This window comes from Sus scrofa, chromosome 2 (assembly GCF_054392235.1).
Source record: "Sus scrofa isolate SSC_HxYL_T2T_F1_AM1 chromosome 2, Sscrofa_HxYL_maternal_Yorkshire_Landrace_v2.0, whole genome shotgun sequence".
NCBI classification, from domain to species: Eukaryota; Metazoa; Chordata; class Mammalia; order Artiodactyla; family Suidae; genus Sus; species Sus scrofa.
Genome location: NC_139384.1, coordinates 13918720 through 13936785, shown reverse-complemented (window position 1 = coordinate 13936785; position 18066 = coordinate 13918720). Strand labels below are relative to the sequence as shown.

Genomic DNA, 18066 nt, shown 5'->3' with positions numbered 1-18066 from the left:
CACAGCCCTTGCTGTAACCACTATGTCTCATAGCTTCCCACCATGGAATATCGCCTCCCAGGTCGAATCAAGAGATTTTAAAAAGTGAAGCACAGAAGGCATCCAATCCACTTTTGTATAATGATACAGATAGTGGTGGTAACAGCTGATTCAGGGAGCTTTTAGAAAGGAAAGGAGCTGTGTTAGGTTCTACATGTATTGCCTCTTTCAAATCTTTGGGTACAAACTAAAATCACACCCATTTTAGAGACGAGAAAATTGAGCACTGTAAGGCTAGTTAACTAGCCTAAGCACACACACAGCTAGTAAGCGGCAGAGGAATTATGAGTTAGCTAATCCTCTGCTTTATTCAGTTAACATGATTCTACACGCTTTCCAGGCAGCAGTATTGCCCATCAGGAGACTACAATTAATGATGCTCTCCATGGTATTTCTTTTGTATTAATATAATGTTTGCTTAGCACCCTCCGTTGCTAAGCATTCATATTATTTCCATTTTTTTCATTACCATAAATATTCCTGCTATGAATATTTCTGTATGAACTAATTTCTTGCTAATTGCCAGGTCAAAGAGATCAGCAATTTCCTGAGTGGGCCTGAGCCAATGCCCAGTGCCTGCAGGATGTGTACAGATGCTCCCCCATATTCAGCTCACGGAGTTCTGCAGACGTATTTATTGTTACTGTCGCAAAATGGGGATTTTCATGCATTTAACTGCTAGCGAAACTGTGCCTTTTCCCACGCTTTGTACTAGTCTTCTATGCTGCATAACAAATGACCACACTCTTAGTGACTTAAATGATGATTAGCTCATAGCTCCATAGGTCAGAAGTTCTGGCACAGCATAACTGGGCTTGCTACCCAAGGTATTATTTTACGAGGCGGAAGTTAAGGTGTTGGCCAGCTGTGTTGTCATCTGAAGCTGTGAGTCATCTTCCAGACTCATTGGGGGAATTCAGGTCCTTGCTGTTGTAGAACTGAGGTTCCCATTTTCTTGCTGGCTGTTGGTCAGGGATCAATCTCAGCAACTAGAGGACTCTTAGGTTCTTTCCATATGCTCTCTTCCTCATTTTTAGAGCTAGCAATCTCCCTCAGATACCTTTCAGGAAGGTCCCATGCCATGTTGAGGGCTTGCCTGATTAGGTATTGCCAAACTGGACAGTTTCCCTTTTGATTAACACAAAGTCAGCTGACTGTTGGGATCATCACAGGAGCAATTTCACATCATATCCACAAATGTTGCTGGAACTCACGGCGAGGAGATTATATGAGGCATCTACACCGGGGGATGGGACTCTCAAGGACTGTGTTAATTACCTATTTCTGCTGTAACAAATTACCACAAACGTAGTGGCTTAAAACCACATACGATTATTATCTTACTAGTCTGGAGGTCACAAGCCTACAATCAGTCACCAGGGCTACATTCCATCTGGAGGCTCTAGGAAAGAATCTCTTTCTTTGCTTTTTCCTAGCTTCTAGAGGCTGCCTACATCCCTTGACTCATGGCCCCTTCCTCCAACCACAAAGCCAGCAGGTACCATCTGCAACATCTGCTTCCATCCTCACTTCTCCTCCTCTGACTCTGTTCCCTCTCTCCCTTTTCAGGATCCTTATGCTACATTGGACACTCCTGAGTGACCCAGGCTAATCTTCTCATCTCAAGAATCTTACTTTAATCACATCCAAAGTTCCTTTTGCTATATAAGGTAAAATGTTCGCAAACTTCATAAAAATAAAAATATTTGGGAGGGGTTGTTTTTCTGCCTACCACAGGAACCATCCTAAAATCTTGCCCATACAATGTTTGGCGGTTCTTTTGTTTTGTTTTTTACTGAGCTATAATTAATATATATAATGTTTTATTTTCTGAATTTGCATCAGAGATTTATGCATTATGTCAATTTGTAAGGATGATATTTGTAGCATTTCTTAACATACTTTGCATGAAAAAATATACATTGCATGGATTATTTCAAATCACTTATGTTGAAAGTCTGTTTCTCCATTGAGTTTCTTTCCTTTCTTTCTCTCTGATTTTGTTTTAGCATTGTTTGCTCAGTGAAACCTTGTTGTCTGTCAATGTTGTATGCGTAAAAGCCATCCTGTCTCTGATGACATTCTCCATTTCTTCAACACACAGAAAGTTAGCTTCTCTCCGCAGCAAGGATAAAGGGGCTACTCTGTTCTCTTCTCAATTTGTATTTTGTTCTTGTTTCTCTGTTTTTATTCTTTGGACCATTTGAAGTTTTTTCAATGTATAAGAATGAAATATGGTGCTAAAATCTCAGTAAGAGTTTTTAGTCTGTGATTACTTTCAACATGGTGATTTTGCTTTATATCTTCTATTTTCTGTTTTCTAATAGTGAGAAGCACTTTCTCAAAGTAGGCTATCCCAGGGTCATTTTCCAAAGCACAACTATTGAGTGAAGCCATTGAATTACTTTCAGTTGATAATCTATTTAAAATTTTTTGTTAGGTAAATGCGTTGTCATTACTTGTAAGCATTTCCCATTATCATTATCTTCTTTATTAACATCATCTGTGTTTTCTTGCCCTTTCCCCCCACCCCCGCCAGATGGCTTTTGCTACCAGTTCACCAGATTCTGCTAAATACTTCGTTCAAGTATTATCACGTAGAAAGCAGAGTTATCTTTCTTATTGTTGAAAGATTTTGCAGCAGCTGGAGAGATGAGCTTCCCATTTCTCCCTGTATCTTCATTCTACCACGGTTTCACAATTTTCCCTGAACAAATTTCTTATGTGGCAGATTAAATTAATTCTCATGTAGATAAAGGTTTTCTGTTATTATGACAATGAATTTACCATGTGTGTCAAGAAGTCATAATAATAATGAAAGTGATTGTTCCATTCCCTTATATCTACAACTTGTAGATTAATTTCTGTGTGTTTTCCCTGTAGAGGTAAATCCTTGACATTCGTGATTGAACAGTCATGGGTTCAGTAACTTGCAGGAGACCCCAGAAGGCCATAATACATAATAATTTATCATTCCACTGGGGTTCAAAATCAAATCCCTCCCACGGCAAGGCTGCCACCACGTAGGAGAAAGTCCTTTTGCCTGGGGGAGTAGCCAGCCACCCAGCACAAGGGCAATGCCGGATATTATATACCTCCTTCGCTCTTCCTCAGCCCTTTCCTTTGGTGGGTGGCCATGAACATTTTGCACACTAAAGCCTCTGTGAAATCTTGCAATAAATAAATCTGTTTCATTTTGTTTAATTCAATGTTTCTCAAACTCATTTGAGAACAAACATTTTTCTCACAGCGCCCAGTGTACCATGAGGCACCAGTTTGAGAAACAAGGTTAAATACTTAAATTAGAGAATGATTATGTTAAAAAAAAATCATTTAAAAGATAACTACCCCTATTTAACTTTACTTTTACAGAAGACACACGCAAGATGTTTTTGAGTTGGGATTTTCCCAAAGGTTTTGGGATTTATCTTGCACAAGAATACATTGAAATCATCTGCAAATATGATCTTGTCCTTTCTTCATTTCCCATTTTTGCACCGTGTGTTTTCCCTGCTGCATAACTGCTTTAGCAATTTTGTACTCTGCCGTTTGTTTTATTTTACTCCATTTCATTTGTTCATTAAACAGACGCATCTGCAGTGCTTGCTGTATTCTGTTCTAAGTACTCTAGTAATGGTACCTCAGGTAACCTAAAACAACCCCATGAATTAGGTGCCATTCGTATTGTTCTGATTTTATAGGTCAGAAAATGGTAGTTTCAAGTGATGAGGCATTCTTACCTAGGTCCTATTTTTTAAGGAAGCTGTCACAAATATTTTCCTTCAGTCATATTATTCATTCTAATTCTAAACATATTATGTAAAGGAAGAAACCCTCAATTCTTTTTTATTTGTTTTAATGTGCCTCTAATCAACATTAAATATTAAAATGTACTGCTTACCTTTCTTATTAGCCTTCATCAAGATAATTGTTTTCTACCATTTTTCAGTCCGTGTTAATCAAGGATTACAGTACCTTTGCTTTACTTGTTTATAATGGGTCATTTGTTTCAATGTGTTGCTGTGTTTTGTATGTTAGGATTAAGATTTTATTTCTAAGCTCATAAATGAGTCGAACAGGAGTTCCCATGGTGGCTCAGTGGGTTAAGGACCTGATGTTGTCTTGGTGAGGATGCAGGTTCGATCCCTGGCCTCACTCAAGGGGTTTAGGATCCAGAGTTGCTGTGGCAGTGGCGTAGGTCGGCAGCTGCAGCTCCAATGTGACCCCTGGCCAGGGAACTTTCCTATGACACAGGAGTGGCATAAAAAGGAAAAAAAAAAAAATGAGTTGAATGACCGTTTCCTTCTTTAGGGAGGGAGGGCAATACAAATTGGATGTTACCTCCGCCAACTCAGTCCATAAATATGAAGTGGCTACCTTGCTCCCCTGCCGTAGACACCGTATGACATGAAAGAGTCAAGATGACCTTGTTATGAGAGAGGACAGCAGGAAAGGAAGCAGACCATCAACGGCCATACAGGAAAAAGAAGCATGTTTAGAGAAGATTGCGATTTTGAGAACCCTGTAAAGGCCCGGGATCTGTACAGCGTGACGCTTGTTTTCTATTGCCCCATTTCCGTTTCCCCCAAAGATCTCAAATATTACTCAAACAGACCCAGATCCACCACGTGAACACACAGAACTGACATTAGCTATGTATTTATTAATATATGAGTTAGCCCTTATAAGGGCTGAGTCTACATCCACCTTACCAGTGACTATATGCCCACCATGTAACCAAGCACCCAACATACAGTGAGTGCACAATAACCAATTACGAAGAGAAGAAATGAGCCGGCCCTTTGACCAAACCAACCAGTCAGGCTGTTTTTTATTTGTTTGGGGTTTTTTTTTTAAGCTCTAAGTTTTTTTAGTTTTGTTTTGTTAATTGAAGTGTAGTTGATTTACAATGTTGTGTGAGTTTCAGGTGTACAGAAAAGTGCTTTGGTTATCCTCAAGCTGGTTTGGGGGCTGCAATGATGGCCTATGGAAGTTCCCAGGCTAGGGGTCTAATTGGAGCTATAGCTGCCAACCTATGCCACAACCACAGCAATGCCAGATCTGAGCTGCATCTGCAGCCTACACCACAGCTCACAGCAAATGCCAGATCCTTAATCCATGGAGTAAGGCCAGGGATGGAACCTGCATGCTGATGGATACTAATTGGGTTCGTTACAAGCTGGTTTTTTTAAATGCAAGGCAGCAAGAGACTTGTTCCACAGGCCACAAGAAAAAAGATGGTGCAAAGACTTCACCCTCATTCAGCTGAAGTCAGTCTGGGGTGGGAGGGAGCAGAGGATTTGGAGAGACAGAAACAGAACTGCAGAGTCCCTGGGTCTGGGGAAAGGGGACAGACCACAGTTTTTCTTTCTTTTTTTTTTTTAACCATTAAATATTTTATATGGCATAGTAAAAAGAATAACTTAACTGGTAAGCATAACAAAAATAATACACCCTCTGAAAATAAGTAAAATATAAAATGCAGACCACAGTTTTTCTGGCAACTTTCACTCCCCTAGAGACAGATCTGTGTCCACAGCTCCAGGTACCCCACCTGGAAGTGGCAGTTGATCCTTTACTTCTCAAGGCTCTCAGAGTTCATAGGGTCAGGACTTAGGGACCATTAAAGAACCTAGAAAAGTCCTACCTTCCTGTAACTATCCCTGACGAGCCCTGAGCCAGTGCAGTTACCTGGCACCTAGTAACCAAAATACACTGAGATCCAGGGAAACATGCTATATAGATATATCCCATCGAGTGAGTAAACTTGTCTCATGTACTTCTTTTTTTTTTCTTTCCATCCTCATTCATATCTTTACTGTCTCCCCCAGTTTCTCCCCAACTCCCCACTCTGTCCCTTGCTCCATTCTCAGCCCTCCCTTCTGGGAGTGATGCCCTTAAGCTCCCCTTCCTCTTTCTCAGATTCCAGATCCATGCCTTTGCCCCTACTCCAGTCTCTCCCACTGGGCTCTTTTGCCCGCTTTCCCTGCCCACTCATCTCCCCCTGCCCCTGTCCTGCCCTGTCTACCCCCGTCGCCCCTTCTCCTCTGCCCATCACTAGGATCCCACAGGTATGGATTCTGTGACTGCTTCGTTCTCTTCTCTCTCATCTTGGTGGGGTCCATAGCCAGCTCTCCTGTTGCTCAGAGATGTGGAGGCAGTTGCTAAGAGACAGTGATACGTCAGTACCTGGCCCTCGAGGAAAAAAAGGGAGCGAAAAAGGGAGAGAGGAGGGGGAGAGAGGGAAGCAAGAGGGAGGGAGGAGAGGACCTGGCGGAAGCCACATACCCCAGCAGCCTCAGCACCAGCTGAGTTTCAGGAAGAAGCAATGGGATTCTGTGAACTTTCTTCTAAGCATCCTCTCTCCGATTCCCCTTTTGAGTAGAAGAAGGGAAAAGGCACAGGGACCACAGGACGGGGAACCACAGAGGATGCTGCCCCGGGATCCAGGAGCCATGGAGGAGGAGAGGCCGGGGGAGGGGACGAGCCTGGGAGGCAATCTGTTCTCCTGAAGCAGCAAGCGGGGAATTCCAGGATGAGGGAGGGAGACCCGCGTCTGCTGCCGATGGATGGCTGTGTCCTTGGAACAGAGTAAGTGGGCTGCTGAGGGTCTGTGGGAGAGCAGGGGAAGACCTTGGGGCTCAGAAAAATGAGTCTGGTTAAGAGAAGCTGGGGTGATTTCCCAGTGGGCGGGATTGAGGCTGGAAGCAGTAAGAAGAGAGGCAGTTCCGACGAGGGGGTGAGGGGAGGACAAGAGAGGACAGCAAGTGGGCACCAGAGGAGCGAGGGGCCACAGAGGATGTGGGGCGGATGGCGGGCTGAGACACTGGGTGTGTCATGACGCTCAGCCTCTCTGCCTGACCAAGTGTGGGTGTGGGCTCCAGCCGGGGCCAGAGGGGAGAGTGGAATGTTTGTGGAAAAGGATGCTGGGATTACGGGTGTGCACCAGGGGTGAAAGATGGTGGGGGCAGTCCTGCAAGGGGGCTCTGCAGGAGTGCATGTGTAGAAGGAAGCAGGAGAGAAAACCGGGGATGTGTGAGAGCAGGGCAGGGCGAAATATGGGGGAGTCGCAGAAGAACAATGTACGGGTGTGTGAGAAAGAGAGAGAGAGTGTGTGTGTGTGTGTGTGTGTGCATGTATGTGAGAGAGGGAGATGGGACTGCTAGGAGTGAGGAAAAGGGGTGTGCAAACGGCCAGAGCGTGTGTGCATTTTTTCTTAGAGAGTTATTCAAAGGTGGGGTGTTTGGTGCTGAGGCGTGGGGGTGGGGCTAGGAGAAGCAGCAAATGCATCCAGCCCAGGACAGACACCCAGGCAGAGGATGGCTGTGGGTCGGGGTGGGAAGGTTAGTGAGAGACAGCAACGTGAGGATGGAGTCTGTTGCCCACACTGGAGAGGCAGTAGGCAGAGAACTTTGTGGTTGGTGTCAAAGCGGAAGGGGGAGAGGCGTCAAGGAACCGAGGAGAGAGGACAGCAGGGAAGAGGGGGCAGTGGCTTTCTCTGCCTGAGTGCGCTCCTTGTTGACACAGGGAATTCTGCTTCCGCCTGCTGAACACAGAGTCCAGCCGCGGGAGAGATGTGGGCTCCGGAAACCAGTCACCTGAGCTCTCCTAGCTGACCCTCATCCTGCATCCTGCACTTCAGGGACACATGGCTTTTTCCAGCCGCATCAGCCAACAGCAGGGCTCTCCTGGGGTCCTCTCCTCCCTGGGGAAAGAAGCCTCCCTGGGGATTTCAGTATACACTGAGGCTGAGGATTGAGGTTTTCAGAGGCCCATGGAGACCCCCTCCCCCACCGGGCTCCCTTCCCCAAACACCTACAAAGGACCCTCTTGGACCAGAGCCCACTGAGCCACCAGAGAAATGGCCTCTGAGACCTTGAGTGCAGGAGACTCAGACACAGCCCTGGCCTGCTAATCAGTCCCAGACTTGGGACAGGGACTAGGGGTTTTCAGATGTGCCAGGACCTTTAAAAGGCACCTTCCACTTCCCCTCCCACCTCTCAGATATAGTTCAGAGAAGAGGAGCCAGCAGTCATGAGCGAGAGGGGCACAGAAGACCTGCAGGGACCCTTCCCCAATCTGCTGGCAGCTGGTCCTGCCCCATCCTCGCCCCCTTCCTTTCTCAAGTTTTGATCATCTTCTCTGGTCATCCCTGGGAGACCTCAGCTGGATATACTGTCCCCTAGGCTCCCAAGGGGACTTCCTGTGGAGCTCACCCAGGGAGACCTTGGGTGCTTAGTGTCTCCTGGGAAAGGCTTGAGCAATGGTACCACGTGTTTCCAAGCCCCACCTTCCAGGGCTCTGGCCCTTGATGCAGCTGCCTTTCTGAGCCACTGACTCTTGATTCCGTGGACTCAGCCCCGGCCCCCATGGGCTCCCTTCAGCACCGCGGTTGCCAGCAGCCTGAGATGGGGGACACCTGGTTCCAGCTGCCCTGGCCTGGACCCCCTAACCCAGCCGCGCTATTCATTTCCCTTCTGCTGGTGGCTGGGGCGATGCCCTCAGAGGCGGGCACCAGCTGCCCGGTCCTTTGCACATGCCATAATCAGGTGGTGGACTGCAGCAGCCAGCGGCTCTTCTCCGTGCCCCCAGACCTGCCCAGGGACACCCGCAACCTCAGCCTGGCCCACAACCGCATCTCCGCGGTGCCACCCGGCTACCTCACGTGCTACATGGAGCTCCGAGTGCTGGATTTGCGCAACAACTCCTTGGTAGAGCTGCCTCCGGGCCTCTTCCTCCACGCCAAGCGCCTGGCACACCTGGACCTGAGCTACAACAACCTCAGCCACGTGCCGGCCGACATGTTCCAGGCAGCCCACAGCCTCGTGCACATTGACCTGAGCCACAACCCATGGCTGCGTCGGGTTCACCCGCACGCCTTCCAGGGCCTGGCGCAGCTCCGGGATCTGGACCTCAGCTACGGCGGCCTGGCCTTCCTCAGCCTCGAGGCCCTCGAGGGCCTGCCGGGGCTGGTGACCCTGCAGATCGGTGGCAACCCCTGGGTGTGTGGCTGCACCATGGAGCCCCTGCTGAAGTGGCTGCGGAACCGTATCCAGCGCTGCACAGCGGGTAAGGGAGGGGGCCCTACCCCCTGACAACAGAGGCTCGCAGGGGAGGAAGGGACTTGAGACCCTGTGCACGTGGTGAAGGCCCAGACCCGGGCTCCCTCCTTGTGCACCTGGGCCTGGCACTGCTCAAGTATTTGCCAAGTCCTTGCTGTGTTCTGGGCTTAGGGACCCGCACTGATGAAACAGACAGCTACCCCCGGCCCCGCGACACTTATGACCTAATAAGGCAGACAGGAAACAAACAAGTAAGAACAGCTCATTAATAATAGACAGTGTTGGACTTTCTGTGTGGCTCACAACAAAATAACCGACAGTATTTACTGAGTGCCCAGCATGACCTTTGAACTTGGCAGGTGTCATCTCCCTGGACCCCACTTTTATTGTCCCCATCTTACAGGTGAAGAAACTGACATTTAAAATAATGAAAAGACTTGGCCAGAGTCACTCGTTTAGAAAGTGGCAGAGACATGGATAAAACCCAAGTTTATTTGACTTCTGAGCTCTGTTCTACTCTACCAGACTGCTTTTTAAGTGTGCTAAGCAGTAGAAACTATTTATTTTAGTAGTTCCTCTCTGTCAGGCCTCTAAATATATTATGTTTTAGCTCATCTCATCCTCTTAAGAACCCTGATGATACACACACACACACACACACACACACACACACGCATGCACGCACACACGCACACACACACAAGGAAACTAAGACACAAAGAGGTTCAGTAACTTGCCCAATATCCCACAGCTATTAGACGTTGGAGTCAGGTTTCGAACCCTGGCAGTCTGGCGGTATCCTGAAGAATCAGGGTTGCAGTTCTGGGCTCACCAACGGGCTTCAACAGAGTTTCGCAAGGTCTGGACATGGGGGGGGTAGATCTGAAAAGAGAATGCGATGTGGCCATTTAACCAGCCAGACCCAACTGTGGGTGGACCGGGAACTGAAGGAGCCAGAATCACGGAGGTTCCATGGGTGCCCAAGCCTGGCCCACAGGCAGTCAATGTTCCCCTGTGGCCCCCAGTCCCCAGCTGGCCTGCGTGGCAGCACTGAGCCTTGGCAGGAGGACAGGCCTTGTGGGGGGCACCACCCAGGGCCTCTCCCGGAGCCTGGGCTCACAGTGTGTTCAGAGCAAGCAGTGCAGAATGAGGCGGGAGGGAGAAGAGGACTGAGTGGGGAGCCCAGGATCAAAATAGATTGGGGGGGAGGGGGCTGTAGGTCACGATTCCAGTGTTCCCACGGAGCTGTGGGAGGAAGTTCTCTGGGACCAGAATAGCTGGGGACTGCAATGGGGCAAGGATAGGGGGCAGGAGGGGGAGGCTGCCTGGAGCCATCTCCCAGCGGCCCACCCTCTGCCGGCTGCACCCTCTTCTCCTGGGCACTGAGGACAGGAAGGGCTTGCTGTTTCCTGCACACAAAGGGGCTCCTCCTGCTCTGGGGTCTTCAAGGTCCCTGCTGCCCTGCAGAAGAAACGCAGGCTCCTACCGAGCAGGCCAGGGGTCCAAGGTCCCATCAGTCCCATCACTGCAGGCTCAGGTCAGTACAGGGAAGGGACCAGAGCTCCAGAGAGGGAAAGTGACTGGCCACTGGCCACAGCTAGAGACGCAGCTTCCCTGTTCCTCCCCAGAACACACTTTGCACAACGTCACGCTCTCCAGGAAGTGTCCTTGCCAGTGGAGGTAGGACTAGATGATCTTCTTCCTGCTGTCTTTTTATGTTCTTCCTCCCTTTTCCTTCATGGGATTCCCTCACTTTTGAACAAATCCCAATAGAGTTCTCCTGGGATATAAATCAACTTCAAGACGGGTCCCTTGACTTAGCAGAGGGCTTTGTCAGCCTCCTCCCACCCCCACCCCTGGCTCCCGTCCTGCACGCTGCAAGCTCTACAGGTTGTCCCCACATCCTCTAGCCTCGCCATGCCTCATCACCACCTCACTCATGCACACAATAGACCCTGGGGTTCGACATCCTCTAGTTCCAAGAGAAGAGCCCCTTAGTGGTCAACTCTAGGTACCACCTTGTCCTAGGCAGGGTCTGGAGTACTGTCCACACAATCCATAGAGACCCCTCAACCTGGGGTGTGGAGAAAGTTGATCCTTCTTCTGAACCTGACTCCCCTATTTCTAAGGATAATGATCCTCGTCTGTTTCTCAAAAGGATCAATCCAGGAGTTCCCGTCGTGGCGCAGTGGTTAACGAATCCGACTAGGAACCATGAGGTTGCGGGTTCAGTCCCTGCCCTTGTTCAGTGGGTTAACGATCCGGCATTGCCGTGAGCTATGGTGTAGGTTGCAGACGCGGCTCGGATCCTGCGTTGCTGTGGCTCTGGCGTAGGCCAGTGGCTACAGCTCCAATTCGACCACTAGCCTGGGAACCTCCATGTGCCGCAGGAGCGGCCCAAAGAAACAGCAAAAAGACAAAACAAACAAACAAAAAAAAAAAAAAAAAAAAGGATCAATCCAAGTTCATCATCTTATTCTTTGCCCTCAAAAACTATATACAGCGTTTATGCACCACATCATTTAAAATGCTCCATCATTTAAAAATTCCTTCATGTTAATTCTCTTGAACAATTCAGATTTTCCCCTTCTTACATTGCCCCTTTCTTCAGAAAATCAAAAAAAAAAAATACTTGCCCAAGATGAGAGCTTGAATAACATTTATCCATAGAACAGAGAAATGGCTGGCTACTAGAAAGCCAATGCCTGGCACCATGTGGCAGAACTGCTACCTGCCTGCCATTCCTCACTTCCAAGACAGAGAAAGATGAAACCATTGATAGCCACCAGGCACCTGTACAAGTGACCCTGGAAGGATGAGGTGGGACCGTGAATGATGGAGAGAACAGTTATCCCCCTGAAGGAGAGGCCCTCCTCCTACAGAAGTCTACGTGCAGAATATGACCGCCACTGACCCATCCAGAAAGACAAACCTGGGATGATAATAAAAACATAAGATATCATTATCTATCTAAACTCATGGACTCCTCACTACAACCCTATGACGTGGGTACTTTTACTATCGTCATGTTACAGATGAAGAAACCAAGACACAGGGGTGTTAAATAACTTACACACATCATATAGCTAGGGGGTGGATAGAGAAGAAATTTGAACCCAGGTCACTAGCTCCAGAGCCCATTCTCTTAACCCTACACTGAGGGGATCTGGAAAGGCCACATGGAGTAGTAGGAAGACCCAATGCTTTCAGGCTGGACAGAGTGATTCGTTCACATAGTCATTTAACAAAGACTGAATGACCACTTCCTTGGACAGGCCCCTATCCTGGGACGAAGGATACCACAGGAAGAGCTCATGTTTGAAGGGACAAGACAGAGAATAAACAAACTGTGATAAATACACTGGTGAAAATTAAGCAAAGTAGGTAAAATAAAGAATGCCCGGAGAAAGGTGAGGTGAGGGTTGCTCTTTTGTGGAATCATAAGGAAGGCCTCCCTGAAAAGGTGATGTTCAAGCAAAGTCCCAAAGGAAGTGAGGGACTGGGCTGTGCAGAGACCCAAGGGAGAAGCATCCTCAAGAGGGGACCAAGGCAGAGCCCCCACCCCCACCCCGAGAAAAGGGACTTGCTCTGGGTGATGAAAGAATGACTGAGAGGTGGGCATGAATGAAGCAGCGAAAACGAGGAGAATGAGAAGGATGGGGAAGGTCCTTGGGGGAAGGAGAGGAAGGCAGGGGAGGGGTTCAAGCTAAGAATGACATGGCAGGACTTCAGGTTTAAAAGAATTGCTCAGCCACCTGTGTCGAGATGGTTTAAGGGTAGAAGCCTAGAAACCAGTTGGGAAGCTATTGTAAGAGATGTTACGGACACCCCACAAAAAACCCAGATTCACCTTTAGCCGTGGCTACTGAACTTCAGGCAAGTGACTAAAGTCTATATATACAAAGTAGATATAAAAAACCTGCCTTGAGGGTTGTTGAGGGCCCTCAAGAAGGTGAGTACAGCTTTGGGTACATGGAGGAAACTCAGTAGAAACCCCACTTCTCCTGGGAGGGCTGGGGGCGCTCCCTTTCTGCTGTCTCCTCAGGCACCTCACCCTCCCTGGGGTCTGTGTTGCAGATTCTCAGCTGGCTGAGTGCCGGGGGCCCCCCGAAGTCGAGGGCGCCCCACTCTTCTCCCTCACTGAGGAGAGCTTCAAAGCCTGCCACCTGACCCTGACCCTGGACGATTACCTCTTCATCGCGTTCGTGGGTTTCGTGGTCTCCATCGCATCCGTGGCCACCAACTTCCTCCTGGGCATCACAGCCAACTGCTGCCACCGCTGGAGCAAGGCCAGTGAAGAGGAAGAGATTTGACATGGGTGCCTGGCGACCCTCCACGCTGCCGACCACCACTGCCGCTGGCCACTGGACCCCCTCCCTGGCTGCCCGCTCTGGCTCTGTGGGGCCCTGTCCACCTCTGTCATGGCTCGAACAAGGTCAGGACTCCACCTTTGTGTGAGCTTCGACTGTGGGCCAGGCACTGTGCTAGGAACTGGGACCACTAGGTGAATCTGACCTAGACCCCGCCCCTCAAGGCACTTACCTCTGGTAGAGGACAGAGATTCCAAAACTCTTCCCTTTAAGACCTTTCATCAGCACACTAAGCACATAGTCACGGAAGCTCAGAGGAGGGCTCATCACCCGTGTCTAGAAAAGTCCAAGAGAATTACAAAGTGGCTTGTAAACTGGGTCATCCAAAAAAATGTCTGCTTTGCCAGTAGACAAAGAAAGGCAGATAGGAGCAAATGACAGAGTCCAGGGTATGCATGGTGGGTTGAGAACAGTGAACAATCCCTGTGACTTCAGTGCACGGAGGAGAATGGCGCAGGACCAAAACTTTCCCCCTGACACCCAATCTGTCAGCTCTTGGCGCTGCTCACCACTGCCTCTGAGGCGGGAGCAAGGAGAAAACCTCCAAGCCAGCCCCCTAAGCCTCCTGCTACCCGCAACTGCCAGCTGAGACCACCTTCTGTGGACGGGCCCCCATCCCCCATGGCCACTCGCAGCCTGCTGGTGGGGTCCCACGCAGCAAAGTGAGGATGCACATCTTCAGTGCCCTTTCTCTGTCCCTGTCTCCTGCCTCCCACTCAAGCTTGGGCTTCAGAAGAGGGGAGCAGGAGGCCCAGCAATGGGGCAGCAAGACTCCTGGACCCCCGGGGACTCTAATCTTGTGACTGTTCTTGCCACAGTGCTCAAGCCAAGGGGTCTCGCCAGGGAAGTGCACCGTGGGCTGCAGCCCTGTGGCATGATGGTACCCAGGACTGAAAGAGGAGAAGGCCACCACAGTTGTGACCAGGAGAAGATTGGTTCTGTCCTCTAAGCAACTCACCCATTTAAGGGTAAGGGTGAGAGAGCTGTTCATTAATTACCAAGCACTTGCCAGTATCGGCCACTGTGATAAGCTCTCTCCTAGACAATTCCCTTTAACACACACAACCATCTTTCTTGGGTGAGTGTTGTTGTCCCCATTTTACAGATGAAGAAGTCAAGGCTCTGAGAAGTTAAATCACATGCGACTTCAGGAGCAAAATACAGTCTGTGCTCGTTCTACACCCTCATCCAAGTTAGGGAACGTCGCAGTTCCCTCTAAAGTTATCTAGGTTCAGATTCAAGGAGTGCTGATGAAGCTCCCAGAAAGGACCCAGCACCCCCCTGGGTACTGTTATTACCTGTTGATTCACATATTTCAATCCTCCCATCAAGACTACCTAGTGGTTTTTTTTCATTTATTCCCATTTTACAGAGTTCATTATAGGGAGCTGATTATCTCACCCAAGCTTATCTGGAAAAACTCTAGAAGGAAGGTGATAGGCCGTTCTATTCAGGGAAACAGTGTCTAATCAATCAGTCAAAAAATCAAGTGATTTTATGTGCAAACACAGCTGTCACCATCCACGTTGTCATCTTTGTCTTTGCCATCAGTTTTATCATCTTCCTCATTATCTTCCCGGTATTTGTTCAGTGCTGGACCGTTTGTGAAGTGCTTTGGCATCATTCTCCTCGACTGTTCACAACCTTGTGTAGGACACAACCCAAACATAATTACTCCAGTTTTTCAGGTGGAATAATGGAGACTCAAGAACAGGTGTGACTTGCCTATGAGGCACGGCTGGGACTCAGATCTAACTTGATCTGTTTCCAAGGAGGAACAAAATGCCCGGGAGAGCTGGGAAGTGAGGCCCTAGGAGTCAGCTGCCATGAAGGGCTTAGTAGATCAGCTAAATAAAGAGCAGGAATATGAGATTTAGATGTGCTCACACTGGGGCAAGTCGCAGCCTCTGACGCAGAGAGACACAGATAATAACTGAATAGGAGACACCTGCCCTGCAGTATGTAAATAACGCATTAGAACCGATGGCCATGGTGGCAGCATACAAAAAATAAGACCTCTGGGAGACAGGAGAGAAAGCTGTGTTAACCCATCCTCCTTGAACCCTGCTGTGCTGTGTTGCAAGAGATACAGGAGGGGCAGGAAGGCGGTGGGGTAAGAACCTCTGGGGCTAGGAGAAGACTTCAAGATACAGTCCAACATGTTGGCAAGGCTGTCTGGGATGAGAATTAAAAACAGGGACTTTCTACCTTGCCCTCATCTCCAGCAACTTTGCGTCACTCATCCTCCTGTGAAAGGAATGAAGGAGAATAACACACCATCTTCTAAATACTCTTCCCCTACTCATGCTTCCCTGAGCTAGTCAATCAAAAGAGTGCCCAAAACTTGGCTAGACCTGGGATACTTGACTCTTGTGTCCCCTGCATCCTACTTACAGCATCTGGGCCAGCACCTCGCTCCTCTAACAGCAAGAACAGAACTGTGCCCCCGCTCTTTGTCTGCTGTGTCCAGGGATGGGCAGACTAGGGCTGCTCTCCACAGGTCAAGCTGGCAGTCTAAAGTACTGGGGAGGAACTTTTTGAAATAATAGTCCTGGAGTTCCCGTCTTGACGCAGTGGTTAACGAATCTGACTAGGAACCGTAAGGTTGCAGGTTTGATCCCTGGCCTCACTCAGTGGGGTTAAGGATCCAGCGTTGCCATGAGCTGTGGTGTAGGTCGCAGACGCAGCTCGGATCCGGTGTTGCTGTGGCTCTGGTGTAGCTGTAGCTCGGATTGGACCCCTAGCCTGGGAACCTCCATATGCTGCGGGTGTGGCCCTGGAAAAAGACAAAAAAAAAAAAAATAGAAATAACAGTCCTGACACACGTAGTTAAACCTCCCCCAGAGGGACAGCATATACATTTATCATAATCTCTTAGAGATACCAGTTTGTTGAAATATAGTTAACATATTTTAAGACATGTAATTTTTTGCCTAGAACCAGACCAAACAAGCCAGCCCTTGAGAGCAAATGTCCTTTCTGATAATACTGTTTAGTTCCCATCAACAGCAAGCTTTTCTGAGTAGGATACAGGCCTTCAAAGAACAGATGCTTCTCCAGCTACTAGAAGGTCACAATGTACAAAGCATTTAACTTCCCTGTGGCCAAGGAGTTCTCTGCTTCTCCCCTGCCACCACCACCATCTTTTGCAGCCTCTCAGAAGCAAGCTTCTAGAAGTACTCTTCTAGAGATAATCTAACCGTCCTGGATGGAGCTGTTCCCACAACCCTGCTAACCAGGAACCCACGGTATTGCTCCTGCAAGGCTTCATTAATTTTTCCAAACCGGTTGACATGTAAGTGGTGGGGTATCTCTGAGTCCGTGTGTCTGTTCATGAAGTTCCATGAATGCTGCATGTCAGCTGATATGGGGCCCATCTCTCTGGAGCCTGAGTTCAAGTTCACTGACATGGTCTTCTTAACTGCCTGTTTATTGTATCACTTACGACACTAGGATGGAGTCATATTAGGGCTGGGGTAGGAATAGCTGCTCAGAAAATATATGAGGCAAATATGTGACCGAGGAGCCTAGTGACAACCTGACTTCTTCCCTCAGTTCTGTACCCCTCAGAGATCTGTCCTCATCAGAAGAATACTTTATGCCAGGCCTGAGGATGACAAAGTTTAGCGAAGCAACAGGGCTATGATGCTCAAGGTCTGGGCCAAGAAAATTGCTCTTTGGAAAAGCTTCTACATCTGTACAATACCACTCTGGACTGGTTGCCTCTGGTCACCCTATGATAAACTCTCACCTGTTTATCTATTCCTGCAGGGATTCCCAGGAAACCCTGCAGATATAAGTCCCCTGAGTTGCTATAGAGTTTGCTGGCTCCTTTCAAGGAACTTGGTATATGGAATTTGAACAGACCAAGACAGCTACTTCTCCAACAGGAAGACCTAGAGCCCCCATTTTCCCGATAGCTGTCTTCATTTATATCACTCTGACATCCTTCCCAGCTCTAGAAGAGTATAAGGAGACACCTTTGTCCATGCCTCCGAAGAACATCTTCCCAAAGCTAGAGGAGCTCATCTGCTCTCCCTACTCCAGAAGGAGGCCAAAGGGAAGTGAGGAAGGCAAGTTGCAAGGTCCTTTGCAAACCACCATCATGTTTGCCACAGCACTGGGTGGAGAGCTCCGGATCCACAGAGCTCTCAAATGTGGAGTGCTGACGTCTGGGGGCGGGAGGGTTAGGGTGGGATGGGGAAAGGGAAGATGCCAACCTTTGTATGGAGATGATTTTATAACCATGCACTTTTGTAACTGTGCAGAATTTTTCATAAATGTACATTAATAATAAAGAGTGTATAGTTTAACAAATTTTCTAAAGAGTTGTGAAGAGGAGGGAGAGGGAGGGAGGCAGGGAAAGAAAGAAAAAGAAACTAGGCGGAATTGAGAAAATATGTGCCAAAATATACACACAAAGGGTCTATGGGGAGGGAGTAGATGGGAATAATTAGGAGATGTGCCAGCCTTGGAGGGGCATGTGTGGGAGTAGAAGGAACATCACAGAAGCATATTTCTACCAGGCAAAAAAGAATACGCGTGCGTCTGTATGCACACACCCCTATGTGTAGGCATATTTTGGTGCCTGAAAT

General features: G+C 48.4%; 1 protein-coding gene across 1 annotated transcript; it reads left to right on the top strand.

The window, feature by feature from the left end:
• Positions 1–6268: 6268 nt before the first annotated feature.
• On the top strand, positions 6269–17788 carry LRRC55 (leucine rich repeat containing 55). Its single transcript, XM_021082018.2, has 3 exons — positions 6269–6630; positions 7567–9108; positions 13179–17788. The coding sequence occupies exons 2-3, from the start codon at positions 8409–8411 to the stop codon at positions 13412–13414; spliced, it is 936 nt and encodes a 311-aa protein (XP_020937677.2). The 5' UTR covers positions 6269–6630; positions 7567–8408; the 3' UTR covers positions 13415–17788.
• The last annotated feature ends 278 nt before the right edge of the window (positions 17789–18066 follow it).

Coding starts and splice junctions, on each gene's coding strand:
- LRRC55 (XM_021082018.2), top strand. CDS start 8,409: ATGGGCTCCCTTCAGCACCGCGGTTGCCAGCAGCCTGAGATGGGGGAC. Junction 9,109..13,178: donor TATCCAGCGCTGCACAGCGG/GTAAGGGAGGGG, acceptor TCTGTGTTGCAG/ATTCTCAGCTGGCTGAGTGC.